Raw genomic sequence first — 19017 nt, forward strand, 5'->3', positions numbered from 1 at the left:
GTATAGAAGCTTGCCAGCTATTGAAAGACAATATATAGATGTGTTTTGGTGTTTAATTGGATTGTTCTCTCAATACATCCAACATCTCCTTTCATTAAATACTAAGATATTGATTATGTAGTGGTAATCATTGTTTTAGCTAATTGGCTATTCAACATAATAGCCATTTTAAAAGTTTCTTCTTTAAACCAGCAAACTACAAAACACACACCATTTTATAACAATTTAATTGTTTTATATTATGAGAGAAACATACAACATAAGCACTATGACAATGCCAAAATTTTCATGAAAATAAATAAAACAAGTGTACTAAATATATAGTGACAATACCATATAATACAATTTATTAAATATTCCAATCGTGTATTTATACACTACCTTAAAGAAATTATTGGAAAGGTCAATATCGTTTTAGTAAAAAATCAAAAGAATACAAGAGAGTATCAAATAAAACTCATATCATTTTTTTATATTTTGAATAAAAGTATACAACTTGTTCACTTTCATGACATTATTTAAAGATTTTCTTCTGATGGGGAAAATTCTATTGATGATGTGAGATCCAACACACAATGAAAATGAAACTGCATTGCTGCCAAAGGTTTCCCCCAATTCATATAAATTAATACAAACAAAATTTCCACAAAATTACATAACACTAAGATCACAAAAACCTATGATTTTAAGAAGAAAAGACGAAATGATATTGATTCCATGGATGATTTTTTTAATTTCATAGGAATGGAATTTTTTTCCCCCAATAAATAAATGTAGCTGATAATCTCCTTCATGACTTGTATCATAAAAACAAATTTCATTTTGATACCAAAATCAATGGACAGAATGATTGACTATTTCAGTATTCCTGTACTTCATCCAAATGAGTTTTGTTTTCATTTTGGATAAGCTGTTTCTAAAATAAATTTTTTTAAAAATTGTGTGAAATTCTGATTTGTCTTATTTGTTATTTAAAAGTCATTCATTTGGATTGGTTCTGCAATTCTTTGATTAGACATTTAAGGAATATTATTTACTGAATACTTTTGTATTTGTTATAAGGGGATATTAATGTAGGTTACTTTAAAGTCAACACTGTACTCTTAATAAGCGTGATGATAGTTCAGACCTATCAAGTCTATGCACAAAAATCAGCCATTAATAAAATTGTTCACTTTAATGGAATCATGTAAATCGCCTCAATATGAAGCTTTTGTCTTGCAGTTTGCAAAATATGGCTAGCTGTTTATAAGAAATCCTTGACAGGTCAGTTGGGAACAAAAAAGGACTAGACTAACACTCTGTGATTGGTGGCCATGTTTTTAAGCTTTCAAGAAATTACAGAAAAAATGCTAAGTAATAAATTTACCATTGGTTCTAAGGCTATCTTGTCAAGTTTAAATATATTTTAGATTAAGTGACTTTTTACAATGAGCTACTATTTTTAATTCTATTTTGCTAGTTCTATTATATTAGCTATGAAACAAAACATTGTTATCAATTTGTTATTTCAATGTCAAATCTTATCTATTAAAAAGTTTGGTGAAAAAATTGAATTGAAGAGTTAAAATACATGTACAAATTTAAGATTTAAAGAATTTAGGTATCAAACAAAATTTCTTAGAAAAGAAACATTTAACTCTGAAAGCATTTTGGCATATCTATGTGTTAAATGTAGTGAAAATTTTGTTATAAAAGGCTAAACATTATAGTTTTCCCAGTATTAATTTAAACCACTCCTAGCCCTTTAAGCTAGCTGAGTTTGATAGAAAATTATAACCCTTGTTTAAACTAATGATTATGTTGGAAGATGATATTTGGATGATATAACCAATAGTAACAAAACCACACATCTAAAATGGAAAGGCATACAATGAATTCAAACTGGAATATTTGTTAATTAATCATTCCTCCTAACACAAAACTAAACATATACACAGCACTTCATGTGCATTTTTACATATCATTCACACACAAAAAATAACAATATTTTAAAAACATTTAAGTACATTTATACGTTAAAAATCTTGTTACACATTCATAAATAAGAAAGACTTGAGTTGAAATAAGAGGATCCTTCGTTTTTTCTTGGTATAAAAAGGCTTGGAGAAAATTCATCATTTTTGTTGGTATTGAAAGCCTTTGTATGACTTCCATCAATGTAATTTTTATCTCATATACTTGAGTTTAACAAATTTTCTACTTATATGAAAGAATGTAACATCATTAGAAGACATCACTGTTATTAGAAAATTCTCAGTTGCCTAGTTCATTTAAATATGTCAGACATGCCTAGATATAAACATACCCTTCTCACATAAATTTTTTTTCAATTGTTCATAGTCCAATCATAAAATTACAACACACAAAATAGTACTATTTATTTTAATTATAAAATACCTTATCGCTACAATTGGGAAAATAAACCCAAGATTTTGCAACACTTAACCAACTGACATCATACAACAAACACTTTTGCTTTTTGGTGCAAGATATTTTCTCTTGAGAAAACTACATTTTTTCCCGTCTGTGATGTCCAGAAAATGCAGAAAAGAGCGATATGGTGTTTTATACTATTGTAATCTGAGCTCTTAATTTTATAACTAAAGGGTTTTAAGAGCTGGTTTTAATATTGCACCTTATCGATAAGTTTGGTTTTGACCAATGTAAAAATATCCCAAAACAAATCAATTTAACATGTTATATTTTACATTAACATGCCAATGTTCAACTGAAGCATACAAAATACTAATGCTCTGTTCAATCATACACAGGAAAAAAAACAGCAATCAAATATTTCTGAACTTGAAGCTAAAGCAAACAACCTGAGGCTAATGACAGGGTGATTACAATAGTCATTGTATGTATGATGGTTGGTCAATAGTGAATATTCACTTTTCTTGAATCATAGTTAAATAACATATAACACGTCCACTAAAGTGGCACAAGCAAAATAGTAAGATCCATTAATCATTTATCTTTGATGGCCTTCACAAAAAGAAAGCAAAGATAGCAGAACTTGTAGTCAAGTGTATATTTTCACTAAAACAGTTTTAAATTCATAGTAATATTATCACCATGATCGTAAATACTTCAATGTCACAAAACCTGATTTTAGACAACAATTTCAATCCTTTCTTACAATCAAGACACACAAATATACTAAAATATTTCTACTAAGCTCCAAATATCTCAATAAAACAGTTAGCAAGTTTGTATCCTTATTAATAATTTCACTCAATCATTTTATTGAAATAAACAGACAGCAACTTACCAATATAGAACAAAGTTGCTATCAGTACATTGAAGATGACAACAATGCTTAATTCAAAAGATCATTATAAACTGTCAAAGATATCATAACTGAAAATTCAAATGATGTGAAAGCGACCGTCATCCTTGATGGAATAATCTCAATACAACTTGGAATAGCCCAAGACAAAACTAGTCATTTTACCGAAAATGTTCAAAAAGTAGATTCAGTCAAAATAGTTATTGCTGGTTCTAACAGATGACATAGGCCAATTTACTCTAGAAATTGATCTCTGTATTTAATATACCGATAAATAAATGATTGATTAATCAGAGATATAAATAACCCTGATTACAGAGTTTAACTCAGCACAAGCAAAAGTTTTTTTGACAGAGCTATGAACAGCAGCTGAAGAAGTGGTACAGAAATAAGATGATACTGGTCAAATGTCTGTCAGACAAGTATACATACAATGTATATTGCCATGGTATTAACAACTGGCAGATAAGTATACATACAATGTATATTGCCATGATCCTAACAACTGGCAGACAAGTATACATATATTGCCATTTTACTGCCATTATCATTCACTCAAGCTATTGGTCCACAATGTACACTTATTGAGCTTTCAGATCTGTTACACACTATCACAGCTACTTTGACACATAAGTATAGGTTCGTACAGGTGATCGAGAGGTGCCTTCTGGTGGTTCTACGTTTAAAAAGTCCCAAATTAATATTGTGTCGTCGTGTGAACTGCTCACTATTTGGAATTCATCAAACTGTAGACGAAATACTCTCCCTGAATGTTCCTGAAATGACAAAGACAGTACGTTAATTTCAAATAAAATGTTAAACTATTCAGTCTACTGATACTATAATATTTTTGTTCCAATGTCAGGATCAATTGTTTATGCTTATTACTTTCAAATGTGTTTTTTTCATGCTTGATTATTAATCAGTTTGTATAAATTGGTGCAGAATGGTGAAAGACTGAAGCACTTTTGTTTATGATGTTGCAACAAATAAGTGTGATAGTTAGAATCAAAAGTCAGTCAAGACTTATTGTACAGTATAACGAAATAGAAACTCACAAACATTAATACCAAAAATTTACCAGGACTGTCATCCTGTAAATTGTTTTGATTATTTGGACCAAATATGAAACTTAATCAACAATGGTTGTTGCAGGAAACAGAATGCCCAAGTCTGAAACTGACATTATGCTTTTGTTTTTTATAGTTCAAATATATCCAGAGCTTGCAAGGTTTTAGTGAACAATTAGCATAATTTCTAAATTATTCTAACCAATATCTAAGCAACTGTATTGTAGAAAATTTACTTTTTAAGACCCTATTATAAACAGACCATGTACCAATGTATGACAACTGATTCTTCTAGCTAATATAACTTACCACAAGTGTTCTGAGACAGAGAGTTCCTGCTGGAGCTCGTGGGTCCAAGGCAGCTGCAAGATCCCATACTTTGATTTTTCTGCAAAATATGGTTGTTTTAAAATTTTAAATCATGTAATGAGAGCTAATAATCTCACAGACCTAATTTCCAAGTTAATGTATATGGTTTGCTTTTAAATTGCAAACAAACTAAACATTTAAAATAAGAATTTAAAATAAGAATATAACTGAAATCAGTCATGTTGCACTGAAATTTTTTTGCCGGAGACTAATGCAATATTTAAGCAACAAGTTTTCTGCAATCCATGAAAATAGTTATCCACCATGAATTTATTAAATCAACTGGGAATTACCCTTCAACTGTTTTCTTATGATTATTATCCCATAAAGATTTTCATAACTAATGAATACAAACCCATCATAGGCACCACTGACAATACGTTTATTATCAAATCTTATACATCTAACTAATTCTTCATGTCCTTCTAATACACGTAGACAAGCACCACATTCAATGTCCCACAACCTGAAATTTTTTTTATCAACATGAATAAAATTCTATCATTAGTCTTATTGTTTTAAAGATGATATTTATAACCAAATAACAATTTATTGTACATTAGACATTAAAATCAATATAAATGAATGTTATTTGCAACAGAATGTAAAACTGTTTCTTTTCTCTTTAAATGTAGAATCTCCATTTGATTGCATATGCAAATTGCAAAAAAACAACAATTTGTATCCACTTCCTGAAAATATATGGCTATGATGCAAAAATACATTTGTAAGAAAAGGAGGAATTAAATTGTTTATTATGAGCCATTAAACTGTTCCTTTCCTTTTGAAAAGTGTATATACTGATTTTGTGAAAGTAGAATAGGAATTGTTAATATAAAAATTAGTATCCTCCATTTGTTTGTATTGACAATACTGGTCATTCATTAATTTAGTGTCTCTAGAATGGTTATTAATATATCAACTTATAAATATCAAACTTTGAACACTCATAATTGGATGAATCTGCCTTGAATTCAATAGTGAACTGCCAGATACATTGTCAACGACTTTGCATAAAAGCAGTCAATATTTACAGGGTGTTAAAATGCTTGAATTTTAATAGTTCATTAGATCAAGAATAACTAAGGTGTATTCAAAGAATTGCAACCATCAAATACTCAATTGACTGTGGCAACTCTTCAAATACAGCATTGTTATTTATTCATACTACCCTGAATTATATTCACAAAGGAACAAGATTAGATATGCCTTTGATCAGAAAGCAATCTCATTAATAACCAGGAAATAACTATACATCAGGAGCAATATTTTAAATTGTCAGTTATTATTCCAAACTTCGGACAATGACAAAAAGATGTTATTTTAAATTAAAATTTAACTGGTTTCTTGCAGTCACTCATAGCATTATTATGCACTGTGGTTGGCACAACTCTTTCTATTGACATTATTACCAAATCTGTAGGAAAACCTATAGGAAGCATCAATTTATCTTAAATGTCAACTAAGTGCCAATGGTGTTGAATTGTAAATTTTTGTACGGAACCTGTGACAAAGAAAAGTTGATTTACAAAAGGGAAACTATTGACTATACCTGATTGTATTGTCTGAACTGCCACTGACAACAAGTCTATCTCTGTACTGTAAACAGGCAATACCTCGTTTGTGACCATTTAATGTCCTAACAAACTCACAAGATGATGTGCTCCATACCTATTAATATCCATAATATAGTAAATACATTGTCAGATCAGTTGTACCTAAACTAAACTGTATCAACTCAACTGCCAACGACTGTATAACACATATTTTAATGCAATTGTCAATAACTGTGATGTATTTACTACACATGATAAACTCAAGTAAGAACTCTTCTGTATACATTTGGTATTTCTCATTTTTTTTCAGTAAAAAATGTTGCAATAGTTCTTAGACATGAATGAAGTTGCATTCATTACACTGATTAATTGACAGAAATAGATATCAAAGTATGACATTGTTTTTGGTTTGTTTTCATGTCCTGTCCATGAATTGATATGCATGAATACTGAGTGTGTCAATACTCACCCAAATTGAATTGCCAACTTCAGTAAAATTATTTTAGAACATGTAGAAAATTTCATCAACAATTAAAGAACCTTAGTGAGCACGCTCACATACCCCATGTCCCCACATTGTCATTGGAGAAATTAAATAAGTATAAGAAAAAAAAATTGTATAAGAAAAATTATTGAATAATAATTTCCCGTCGATATGCACAACTACATAGTATGTCCTTATTATCTGAAAAGGTTTCATGAAATTCTGTTGTGTAGTTTCAGAGGAGTTGCGATGACAAACTGTTGCAGTAGTACATTGAAGCAAATAAGTTCAAAGGGGCGTAACTCCTAGAAATAAAATTGAATCGTAATTTCCCGTCGATATGTACAACTACATAATATGTCCTTTTCATATAAAAAGATTTCGTGAAATTCTGTTGTGTGGTTTGAGAGGAGTTGCGATGACAAACTGTTGCAGTAGTACATTAAAGTAAATAAGTTCAAAGGGGCGTAACTCCTAGAAAAAAAATTGAATCGCAATTTCCCGTCGATATGCACAACTACATAGTATGTCCTTATTATCTGAAAAGATTTCGTGAAATTCTGTTGTGTGGTTTGAGAGGAGTTGCAATGACAAACTGTTGCAGTAGTACATTAAAGTAAATAAGTTCAAAGGGGCGTAACTCCTAGAAAAAAAATTGAATCGCAATTTCCCGTCGATATGCACAACTACATAGTATGTCCTTATTATCTGAAAAGGTTTCGTGAAATTCTGTTGTGTGGTTTGAGAGGAGTTGCGATGACAAGAAACAGGAAACAGGACTGACGGACGGACTGACGGACGGGCGGACTGACGGACGGGTCAAAAACATTATACCCTCCGCAACTTCGTTGCGTGGGGTATAATTAATAATATGAGGATTATAAAACCAATTTGATTCATGTAAACAGACAACTTCAGTGCCATGGTATACAGAATGTAAATGGTTGAATGTATCAAATTATATTTTTTTAGTAGAATTCCGGAATATACTTGTACAATCTCATAATAAACAAGTTTTCAAGGTCCTTTCTGTAATTTAGAGTTTCAGTTATTGTCATTTAAACAGTTTAAAAGATCTTGAACACCACTTTTTATTTCCCATGACAAATATCAGATGATTTATAAAATTTCCAATTCCTCAAAAATTGCCCAATGAAGTGTGATGAAAAGATATATTTTACCCATGGTCTTCTAAATACAATATAGTATATCCTACCTTGATTGTTCTGTCCCCTGAAGCAGAGACGATATATTTCTCATCAAAATCTACAACATTTACTGCTGCCCGATGTCCTACTAACACTCTTCTCAGGTTTATTTCTGACGGTGACTGCATGTCCCAAACAGCTATTGATCTGTCCTAAAACCAACAGATAGTCTAAATGTCAGTAGATGACAACTTTCCCTCAAAGAAATAACTTTAAATTTTGTTATTATTAATTATTCCTTATTTTGCAAGTTTTTTAATGGCAAAAGCTTAATTTATTATTTTTTTTTCAAACAAAAAGAGAAGGATTTTATCCCAATTTATATAAGATGTAAAAATAAAGAATTTTCATTTGAGAATTACTTCTTTAAAATCATTCAAATATAACATTTGTTAATACAAGGAAACTAGGTGTGTCAGTATGACTTTCCCTTCCTGCTTGTAGGCTTTAGCAAACTTTCAATTCAAAAGAGGTAACAATACAACAAAGATAAGTTTTAGATTTCCATGCTGTCAATACTAAAAACCTCCATTTAAGATGACCTACTTTTGAACATGTTACCATGATGCCATCACAGAATCTTAAATGTAATACAGCTTCACAATGATGAATAAGTGTGTTAGTCATCTCCCCAGTTCTTACATCCCACACTCTGTAAAATAAACCAGGTGTAAATCAAAGTTGACAGATTAGCATACAAGTATTCATTCACCTTAAAGATTTTTTTTTATAAAGGTGAAAAATAGGGTTGACCATCTTTATGGTAGGGAATTGATGTGTAATAATAATGTAATAATAATTTTCAATTATGTAAAAGAAATTCTTTGATAGACTTTTATCATTCATGTAAAATGTATAAAAAAATTCAATTCATGAAAAAATTGTATTTTCTCTCTCCTTCAACTTGTAAATATTTTGGACATAAGCTTTGGTTTTTGCTTACTATGATCATACTTTCCTTCCATTCACAAAATCAAATTTAAATAATAATATTGTTTCCTACTATGGCCAAATATCATTTTTTCTTCAAACTGTCATTTATTCTTTCAACCTTTTTCTTTCATTTTTAAAGCTCACACTTGTACACATATTTCATTGCTAGCACACACAGTAAAGAGGACATCAAAATGTAATTATATTAACATTGCAGCTGTGATGACACTTACCTGACAGTTGAATCACTAGAGCCTGATATAGTAATATTATCATCGTACTGTAGGCACAAGACAGAACCAGTGTGACCCATCAATACTTGTACACATTCTAAAGTGTTGTGATGACACTTACCTGACAGTTGAATCACTGGAGCCTGATATTATTATATTATCATCATACTGTAGGCACAAGACAGAACCAGTGTGACCCGTCAATACTTGTACACATTCTAACGTGTTACGATCCCATAACTGTAAAATAAGTAGATACTTTTAATTTCTTGATTCCTTATTTAATGTTCCAATATCACTACCAAAAAAGAAGATGAACATTTTACAAGGATAGTCATTTGTAGATGTTGACTTTATACTATTAAAGACATTTAATGGGGTTTATGCAAGAGTTAATAAACTCCAAACTTGAATATATTTTCTAATAAGACCTAATTAGACAAAGGTAAAATAAATGGGGAATGTGTCCATGGGACACAAATGATGCCCCTGCTTACCTACACATCATATAAAGTTATAAAGGGATATAATTGAAGAGTGATAAAAGTGGCGCTAGTACAACAGATGGACAAGTGTAAAAATTAATGCCCCCTCTGCTATGTCTGGGGCATAGGAGCCTCCTAATATACAATCATGTTTCGCTTCATTATATGACATATTTCTGGTTTGGTTATACATTTTAAATAACCCTGGATATGATGATTTCATTGATTCCAATGTCTCATTATACATGTATAACCTATTTCATAACAATATATACACTACCTAATCTTTAATTAAACTAGTAATTAAATATTGTATAAATAAATGGACAGGCCTTGAGCAAAAGGGAGGCAGTTGCTGATAGTGCCAGGTTTTAAAATTTAACAATGCTATGTAAATAGTTCAAAGTTCAGAGTGTTATAAATATAACTCTAGATCTATTATTAAACATATTGTATTTGTCATTTGTTTTACAATTAATGCTATCATAATACTGATAACTTATTTACCTTAATTGTGTTATCTCTTAATCCACTGATAATTCTGGTTTCATCATATTGTAAACAATAAACACCTTTACTTGTCTCACTCCGGCAGTGTATGCGCTTTAATGTGTGACGACCTGTCTTCCAATTTGTTTCTATTCTCTGAAAAAAGAAATATACATGGTCTTAAAGATTGTTCCATATCAATATGACCTGACGAAAAAAAACCAACAGATCATAGACCTTTGTTTCAATTCACACATAAATTTATGCACATCTAAGAGCCTACTAGAATGAATTAAAACAAAATTCTGATAAGGGGATGAACATTTTATTAAATTTTCAGTAAAATAAAATTCTAAAGATAAATTGTTAAATTTCCCCCTTTTTTTCGAAATATTTCATTATTGATACAATGATCAGTTCTAAATATTTTTGCAAGCCAATAAAATGGTTTACCATATATTTTCTTCTCAAGTGTTTTCAACAGAAAAACTATGATTTATAAACTCCAAGGTGATACTCAAGGTCATACACATATATATTAAAACCTGACATTCACTTTCCTTAAAAATTATCACATACATTTTTGTACATGAAAATTAATTGTCTCGATGCTGTTTCTAATGGTGAAAAAAAATATTACCGAGTGTGACCTATAATATTCCTCCTTGATTTTTATTTTATCATTACATTGAAATATACCCTATACCTCCATTTATCTTACAGAATAGATAATCGATTAAATTAATATAAGTGTCAGTGGAAATGAATAATTAAAAATCATTACAAAGACAAAAAATTAGATTGTAACACATTTAAACATGAAGAGAATATCACAATACAATATATCTTTGTTAAAATTATTTGCACCCTTGAAATATATTTTTTTTGAAAAGCAAAACAGATCATTTTTTTGTAAAGTATTGAAAGGTGATAGTCTGAAAATTTTGTGATGACAACACAATTTTAGTATTTTGCAAAAGAAACAACTGTGAGGACAAGCAGGCATCAAATTATTTTCACACTTAAACAAATGTTAAAAATCCCATCTTACCCATGTATTATTCTTGAGCGATGAACAATAATTAATATGGTATACATTAATTTATTGATTTACATATATCTCTATACTTACATCAATGTCTTCTATAATTTGTGGATAGAGATTTCTGTAAAATTTATGATCTTTTAATGGTTCACCAGGTTTAGGCTTAAACAAGAACTGTATCCTACAAAAGAAGTCATGAGAAACATTACAGGTATTATATATCAACAGTCATTTCCATCTATTTCTTCATAGCAAGCTGTTGGAAACATATTCTCATTAGAAAAAAAAGTCATTTCCAATGAATGCAGTAAATGTGTCTTTAAAGTGCTTCTTACTCTAATTTGTAATATATCAATAATAATCATATGAAACCTCAAATCTGAAAAAAATTATGCATTTTTTTTAATAACAAAATGGATAGTTGTCATTATTAAACTTATGTACACATACTTTTTTCTGAAGAAAATTCTTTATTTTGTCCACATTTAGAAGAAGTTTACTTTTTTTTTTAATTGCTTCCTGGAAAGGAAGCAATTCCCTGGCATATTTTCTGTATTCAAAGTGACCTTAGCATGACCCTTCTCACTCATAAAAATCTGGTGATCGCAATACCCATGGATCATGTGGGTCTGTCATCTAAATTAACTATTATCTGATAGTTCATGTTATACATGTGCTCACTATCCATGCTTCTTTGTTGATTGTTTACTATAAGGTGACAATCAGTAAACTATGACTTCAAAACTTGACATTTAATGTGTGGCCATATTTTCAATTCATAACTGACAGAGAGAGAAGAAAATGATGATTATACGAAATTTTTGCATAAAAATTGATAAAATCATGCACAGAAGACTTAAAGTTTATGATATATACATGCATTGGTTCAAGAATTGGATAAACATTATTTTTCACCAGTCACTCATTTCATATGACTAATATCAAATTGGCCTTTTTATTGGTCTTTGTATGACAATCAGTCAACTACAGTGTTGTCCAGTAAATCTAAGTAATTTATATCCATATCCTTCAATTGACCTGACCATGTAAATGGCCAGGTCAGCTGGATGTCACATGATGATTTGTTTCTCAATTCACATCATCATAGTATATTATTGTGCTATAGCTAAAAGCTTCTGCCTTATCAGCCATCAGTGGCAAATAGAAAAGGGAAAGCATGGAGATACATGTTGATAAAATACAGATGTTCAAAAAATTCTACAATAGAAATTTGATTTCAAACATCTCCATAACTCTTAAGTGTAATTTTTTTATCCTGCTATTATAACAAATATTTTGGCTTGATTCTTAAATAGTTTTAAACAAAGCTAGAAAAAAGCATTGATATTAACATGTTTGAGTGTAGTAAAGACATACAATGAAAGATTTAATTATATCATTTCATTCATATACTTACCAGCCCCTTCTTTCAGCGAGACCTCTCCAGAGTGTATCTGTTCGTGCCATTCTTTCTATCAATTTTTTCCATAACATTCCTTCTGATATAACACGATGCCATTCTTTACATACAAGTTCGGCAGAACACAATGATTTGGCATCCAAGTAGGATAATATAGTCTCTGCTATATGGTCTAAACCTTTTGCTGCAATATTACAATGTTATTAATATTTGACTGACCTACAAAAAACTTAAACTTGAGATTGTTCATAGATGTACAAAATAAGTTTGAGGTCAGGTGAATTTTTGGTTCTAAGCAATAAGCATGGTATTGGTTTTTTTTTTTTTTTATATATAACTTGCATGTAATTACTCTATATGTTTTGCATTTTGTTCATTGTTGTAGGCCAAAGTGTGACCTGTTACTGTTTACATGTACAGTGGATAGTTTTCTTATTGTCAATCGTACCAATTTTCATATTTTTTTAATTGTATACCAAGTACTGATTCCATAATAAGATTAACCAAACACAGTTGTTCTCTTATTCATCAAAATAGAAACCAGGTGCTCCGCAGGGCGCAGCTTTATACGACCGCAGAGGTCGAACCCTGAACAGTTGGGGCAAGTATGGACAAAACATTCAAGCGTGATACAGCTCTGAATTTGGATTGTAATCAAATTTTTGACATTACATGGTTTTCTTTTTTACACAAAACCAATGTCAAGATTTTACAAATCAATTAAAGATTTCTTCTTCAAACTTTTTAAATCTAAAATTAAATAGTTGACACAGCATAGGTTTCTGACACAGAATGAATGTGGTCTAATGAACTTAAAAGTTTTTTTTTGCCTTTGGGCAATTCACTATGCTGTTGAATATTAATCCTCTCAAAAAAATGTTTGAAGAAATTTTCTTTTTTATTTTGTGAAATCTACATTGAGAAAAATTTAAACCCCCCCCTTTTTTTTCACATCCCCGTTTCCCTTTTTCCAAAACTGATATCAATTCAAATTTCTAATGGAGTTTGCAACAATAACTACTCTTTTAAATACATCATAAAATATTAAAATGTAAAATAAAGTGCTTGTTATCACTGAATGGTAAAGATTGGTTGGTAGTAAAAGTGAATATACATTGTTTATTGTATAAAACAATAAAAAAAACTTCATCAGCAACATTTTATATTGGCAAATTTCCAATGAAGTTATTTACATAAAGTTATTGGCAAATAAAAATAGAAAATGACATCATAGTCATGTCTGGCAAATGTCCAACATACATTATCTAAAAACATTTTAGATAAGATAAGGAAAAAAAGCTTCATCAGCAACATTTTATATTGGCAAATTTCCAATGAAGTTATTTACATAAAGTTTTTGCAAATAAAAATAGAAAATGACATCATAGTCATGTCTGGTAAATTTCCAACATATATTATCAACTACTATTCTATACAAAGAAAGATAACTCCAATTGAAAATTAATTGCTATTGCACAATATTGTGCAATTAGATATTTCTTGCTATTGTGCAATACTGTGCAATTGAAAATTTCTTGCTATTGCACAATACTTGATATGGAATTCTGATTTGGACCAACTTGAAAACTGGGCCCATAATCAAAAATCAAAGTACATATTTAGATAAAGCATATCAAATAAGCCAAAGAATTTAATTTTTTTAAAATCAAACTTTGTTTAATTTTGGACCCTTTGGACCTTAATATAGACCAATTTGAAAACTGGACCAAAAATTAAGAATCTACATACACAGTTAGATTTGGCATATCAAAGAACCCATTTATTCAATTTTTGATGAAATCAAACAAAGTTTAATTTTGGACCCCCATTTGGACCAACTTGAAAACTAGGCCAATAATTAAAAATCTAAGTACATTTTTAAATTCAGCATATCAAAGAATCCCAAGGATTCAATTTTTGTTAAAATCAAACTAAGTTTAATTTTGGACCCTTTGGACCTTAATGTAGACCAATTTGAAAACGGGACCAAAAATTAAGAATCTACATACATAGTTAGATTCGGCATATCAAAGAACCCCAATTATTCAATTTTTGATGAAATCACACAAAGTTCAATTTTGGACCCTTTGGGCCCCTTATTCCTAAACTGTTAGGACCAAAACTCCCAAAATCAAACCCAACCTTCCTTTTATGGTCATAAACCTTGTGTTTAAATTTCATAGATTTCTATTTACTTATACTAAAGTTATGGTGCAAAAACCAAAAATAATGCTTATTTGGGCCCCTTTTTGGCCCTTAATTCATAAACTGTTGTGACCTCAACTCCAAAAATCAATCCCAACCTTCCTTTTGTGGTCATGAACATTGTGTTTAAATTTCATTGATTTCTATTTACTTAAACTAAAGTTATTGTGCGAAAACCAAGAATAATGCTTATTTGGGCCCTTTTTTGGCCCCTAATTCCTAAACTGTTAGAACCAAAACTCCCAAAATCAATCCCAACCTTTCTTTTGTGGTCATAAACCTTGTGTCAAAATTTCATAGATTTCTATTAACTTAAACTAAAGTTATAGTGCGAAAACCAAGAAAATGCTTATTTGGGCCCTTTTTGGCCCCTAATTCCTAAAATGTTGGGACCAAAACTCCCAAAATCAATCCCAACCTTCCTTTTGTGGTCATAAACCTTGTGTTAAAATTTCATAGATTTCTATTCACTTTTACTAAAGTTAGAGTGCGAAAACTAAAAGTATTCGGACGACGACGACGACGACGACGCCAACGTGATAGCAATATACGACGAAAAATTTTTCAAATTTTGCGGTCGTATAAAAATCTGAAGTTTGTTAAGCAGTCATTGAATCAAAGTATATTAAATCAGACCATGAACATCTACATCATGTACATACATGACATACAAGAATGGATTATTTAGCTCTTATGCATATGTATATCAGAGTTCGCGAAATCTTTTTTTCCCCTGGTGATCCTTGAAGAAAATCTACTGGTCCTTACTAGTAATTCTATTGTAAAATACTAAAATTGTGTCAGTCCTACGCAAAATTTTGGTGGTAAAATCCTGATCAGGAATGACACTTTTCGCGAATGTTGTTTCTGAACATTGATCAGATATATACAATAGCTCATGTGTTGTCACTGTACAAATGTAGATTAGCATCTGGCCTTTCCTATATCTTACATTCTGTGTAGCTTATTTTGGGATGGTACAGTACATGTAATTATTGTAATCAAATTTTGAAGATTCTGTACATACATGTAATACATGGGCAAAAATATAGCTATGTCTTGGGTCATTTGATAATTCAGTATGATTCTTGCACTAAATGTTTTGGTAATTTCTGTAAAATGTATGATTAACTAGAGAATGTTTGTTTGTCTGTTGTTCTTTTTTATAGGTTTTGCTTTGTTTAGCACCAACAATCACATGACATAACTGGTTACGACTGACAATTAAACCTGAAATAATGGCATGGATTGTCAACAACATTTCCATCTTACCTGGTAATGCAGAAATAAAATCTCTTTGTAACATAGGTTTAAGAAATGCATTAATCTGTCCATGTTGGAAATGACACATTCGTGATAACAAGTGCTGAACAAAAGTAACTTGTTCATACTCTGTCCAGTGTTCAAATTGTTTAACACAAGGATCTCTATCCTTTAAATAGTCCTCAGAAAGCTCAGGTTGAACTGAAGTCTGTGTCTTTAATAATTGAGTCATCTCAGGCTACAAAATAAAATAAACTATATTAACTGTTGACACAGAAAATGACTTGAAAAATGCCAATACCTTATCATATGAATTATACACAATTTTAAAGTCAATGAACAAGGGTCATATAACAATTGATACCCTCGTGAGTCAAGTTCAAAGGACCCACTTAAACAGTTCAATTTATTTAAGGTTGAAAGTTCCATCCGTTATTTCTTATATTGCAACTCCACCTGAATACACAAGAAATAAGATGAGTTCCGGGATACATTGTACATTGTTGTACAAGAGGAAAAGTAAGAGACTTATGAATGTCTTGGTTTTGGAAACTGGAACTCATCTTATCTCACGCTGTATTGTAACTTTTGTAAACAAAGTTAAATGGAGATATGGTCAGCGAAAAAATATTATACTTCTTTTGGGTTTACATATTCAATAAGTATAATCATCTGTGGAGAGCAAGACCAGTTGTTAGCTCGGCCTTATTGGATATATAATATATAGGGGGCAGATTTTTTTTGGAAAGAGGTTGAAATAGTATGTAAGTATGCATGTTTCCAAGCAACTGCTCTGTTTTAATGATGTTTTCTCTATTTCTTCACACATTTTTTACCTCCACTAGGAAATCTGCCCCTACCCAATATGGCTGAAATAACTGTGAAGCCATATTATGGTGCTTTTTCAGGGCTTTCCATTGAAGCCGGTAGCCGGCGGAAATCCGCCGTTTGCGGTGGCTTCAAGTGCCGGCTACTTCACTGACAAAAATATAAATTCAAAAAGAAAATAATATCTTTTTCAAATGTTTACAGGCAGCCGAGAGACGTATTTTCGCAAAGTCACGGTCACGATAAACAAGGGTGAAAAGTCAGTGTTTACCTTGGGCTAAATATAGTTCACATGAATTCAGGTCTCTGATTGGTTGTCTATTTAAAGTCAGAATGCATCGTTTCTTTTCAAAGATAACAAGAGAGACGTTCCGGTGGTCATTGGATGATAACAATAGAGACGTTCCGAGGGTCATTAACTCGTTGGCTATTTTTACTTTTAAAACGTGAAGACAATCAGATAGGATGACAATCTTATGTTATGGAATAATATCAGTCAAATTAAAGAAAGTGTAGTAGATCATATTGTTCAGAATCTGGAAAACAGTATCTTTTGAAGTTCATTTTTCAAAGCCCACGTGGTGTTCAGAGAATCAAGGTCAAAAACGAAAGTAGAATATTGTCGACTCGACCTCAAATAAATAACATTTCCAAATGATTTATGTATCCGACTTATTGAACAGTTTACAAAAAAAAAAGAGAAAATCAGAGGATATATCAATTTTCTGTCAATGCTTGAAAAATAATTGTATAATTTTAGTTACGCGTACTGGGTCAGTCTTTAGAGAGAAAAGGGGGGTCATTTGTTTACAAATGCACGTAGTTCTGCAAAATAAATCGATCAAGATTTTTAACAAACCGGATTTTTATATAAATAAATCTTTTTTTAAAGTAAATGATTTTAAGCATAAATAAATGAAAATAAAAAACTATAACATAAAAAAAAAAAAAATTTCTTTGAGATTTTTTTTTCTTTCTTTAATTTCATACATAAAAAATGGTCATTTGAAAGATGAAATTAGGTGCCAGGAGATTGCGAGAATGCAGGATTTTGCTCTATTTATGGCAGAGCTTCTGGGGGCCTTGAACGGCCCCCAGACCCCCTGCCGTAAGGCACCAAGCTTACAGCTTGGTGGACGTCTGGCTTTGCCGAACGCATGTTACAGCCGCCTATAATTTTAATTCAGCCTTCTACTTCAATTTCAATGGAAAGCCCTGCTTTTTTGGAAAACAAACTCAACTTCTGGTAAAAAATATGGACAAGAATGACGTTTTGGGATTCTTTTTTAAGAGTTCAGGACTCAGCAGAGCCATGATTCTGAAATGGTGCAGCCAAATTAGACAAAATCTCGATAAGGTGTATATCTACAAATGTAGCATCCTGAATAACATATGCAATATTGCATGACAACAAACAATTTTTTGAATTGAAACACAATTTTTTTTTAATATTTTTATGCAATGCAGCAATATAGTGAAACAATCATTTTCTAACAACATAAATTAATCATGCATTAGATTTTTTTTTAGAATTTGGTTTGCTTCATAGTAGATCTTGATTTGACAGTTTCCTGAATCAGTGAATGAATAGAATGACAAAGTGAAAATTGGGTGGAGTATTTAGTTTTCAACCATTTCTCTTTTTCTACACATCAATACCAACAGAATCTATTTAAAATGCAAATTTGATCATACAATTTGTAAATATACTTTTAAAAATCGTGATATTTTCCTTGAAACAGGTTTCTTTTAGAAAAAACATGCACAAAAATGGCGTCTATAATTGCGACAATTCAGGCAGGTTTTTCTTATTTAGTCGACTCGATGCGTACCCGTTTGATGTCTATCCTTTCGTCGGACGAAGTACATGTCTCCATATTTGTTTCTCCTGAAGACATGACTTCAGAATGTCTTGAATCAAACAAACAAAGAGAAATATTTCACTCTTTTTGAAGACTGGTTTCCATAAAGGGATAGTAATTTATGACGTCAGACCGGAAGTGTCTTTTTGCAGTTAAATAGAAGAAACAGCAGGAATATTGTACATTTTTATTCATATTATGGCCAGAAGAAACAACTGTTTTTTAATATACGATATAACATTATTACACATAAATATTCTGTGTGAACATTTTAC

The 19017-nt window shown here is 30.7% G+C and overlaps 1 protein-coding gene across 1 annotated transcript; it reads right to left on the reverse strand.

Moving 5' to 3' along the window:
• Window positions 1-210: 210 nt before the first annotated feature.
• Window positions 211-18879, reverse strand: LOC143073396 (F-box/WD repeat-containing protein 1A-like). Its single transcript, XM_076248914.1, has 12 exons — window positions 18713-18879; window positions 16062-16290; window positions 12582-12768; window positions 11252-11345; window positions 10138-10275; window positions 9267-9385; window positions 8526-8631; window positions 7988-8131; window positions 6284-6402; window positions 5087-5197; window positions 4672-4750; window positions 211-4068 (listed from the first exon to the last, which is right to left on the reverse strand). The coding sequence occupies exons 1-12, from the start codon at window positions 18776-18778 to the stop codon at window positions 3910-3912; spliced, it is 1551 nt and encodes a 516-aa protein (XP_076105029.1). The 5' UTR covers window positions 18779-18879; the 3' UTR covers window positions 211-3909.
• Between the last annotated feature and the right edge of the window lie 138 nt (window positions 18880-19017).

This window comes from Mytilus galloprovincialis, chromosome 4 (genome assembly GCF_965363235.1).
Source record: "Mytilus galloprovincialis chromosome 4, xbMytGall1.hap1.1, whole genome shotgun sequence".
NCBI lineage: Eukaryota > Metazoa > Mollusca > Bivalvia > Mytilida > Mytilidae > Mytilus > Mytilus galloprovincialis.

Bases quoted from the DNA above. Each gene is read 5' to 3' on its own strand.
- LOC143073396 (XM_076248914.1), bottom strand. From the start codon at position 18,778: ATGTCTTCAGGAGAAACAAATATGGAGACATGTACTTCGTCCGACGAA. The intron at 16,291-18,712 runs GTACGCATCGAG...TTTATTTTGTAG, and splicing joins AAAGGATAGACATCAAACGG to CCTGAGATGACTCAATTATT. The intron at 11,346-12,581 runs GTAAGTATATGA...CTTCTTTTGTAG, and splicing joins CTCGCTGAAAGAAGGGGCTG to GATACAGTTCTTGTTTAAGC.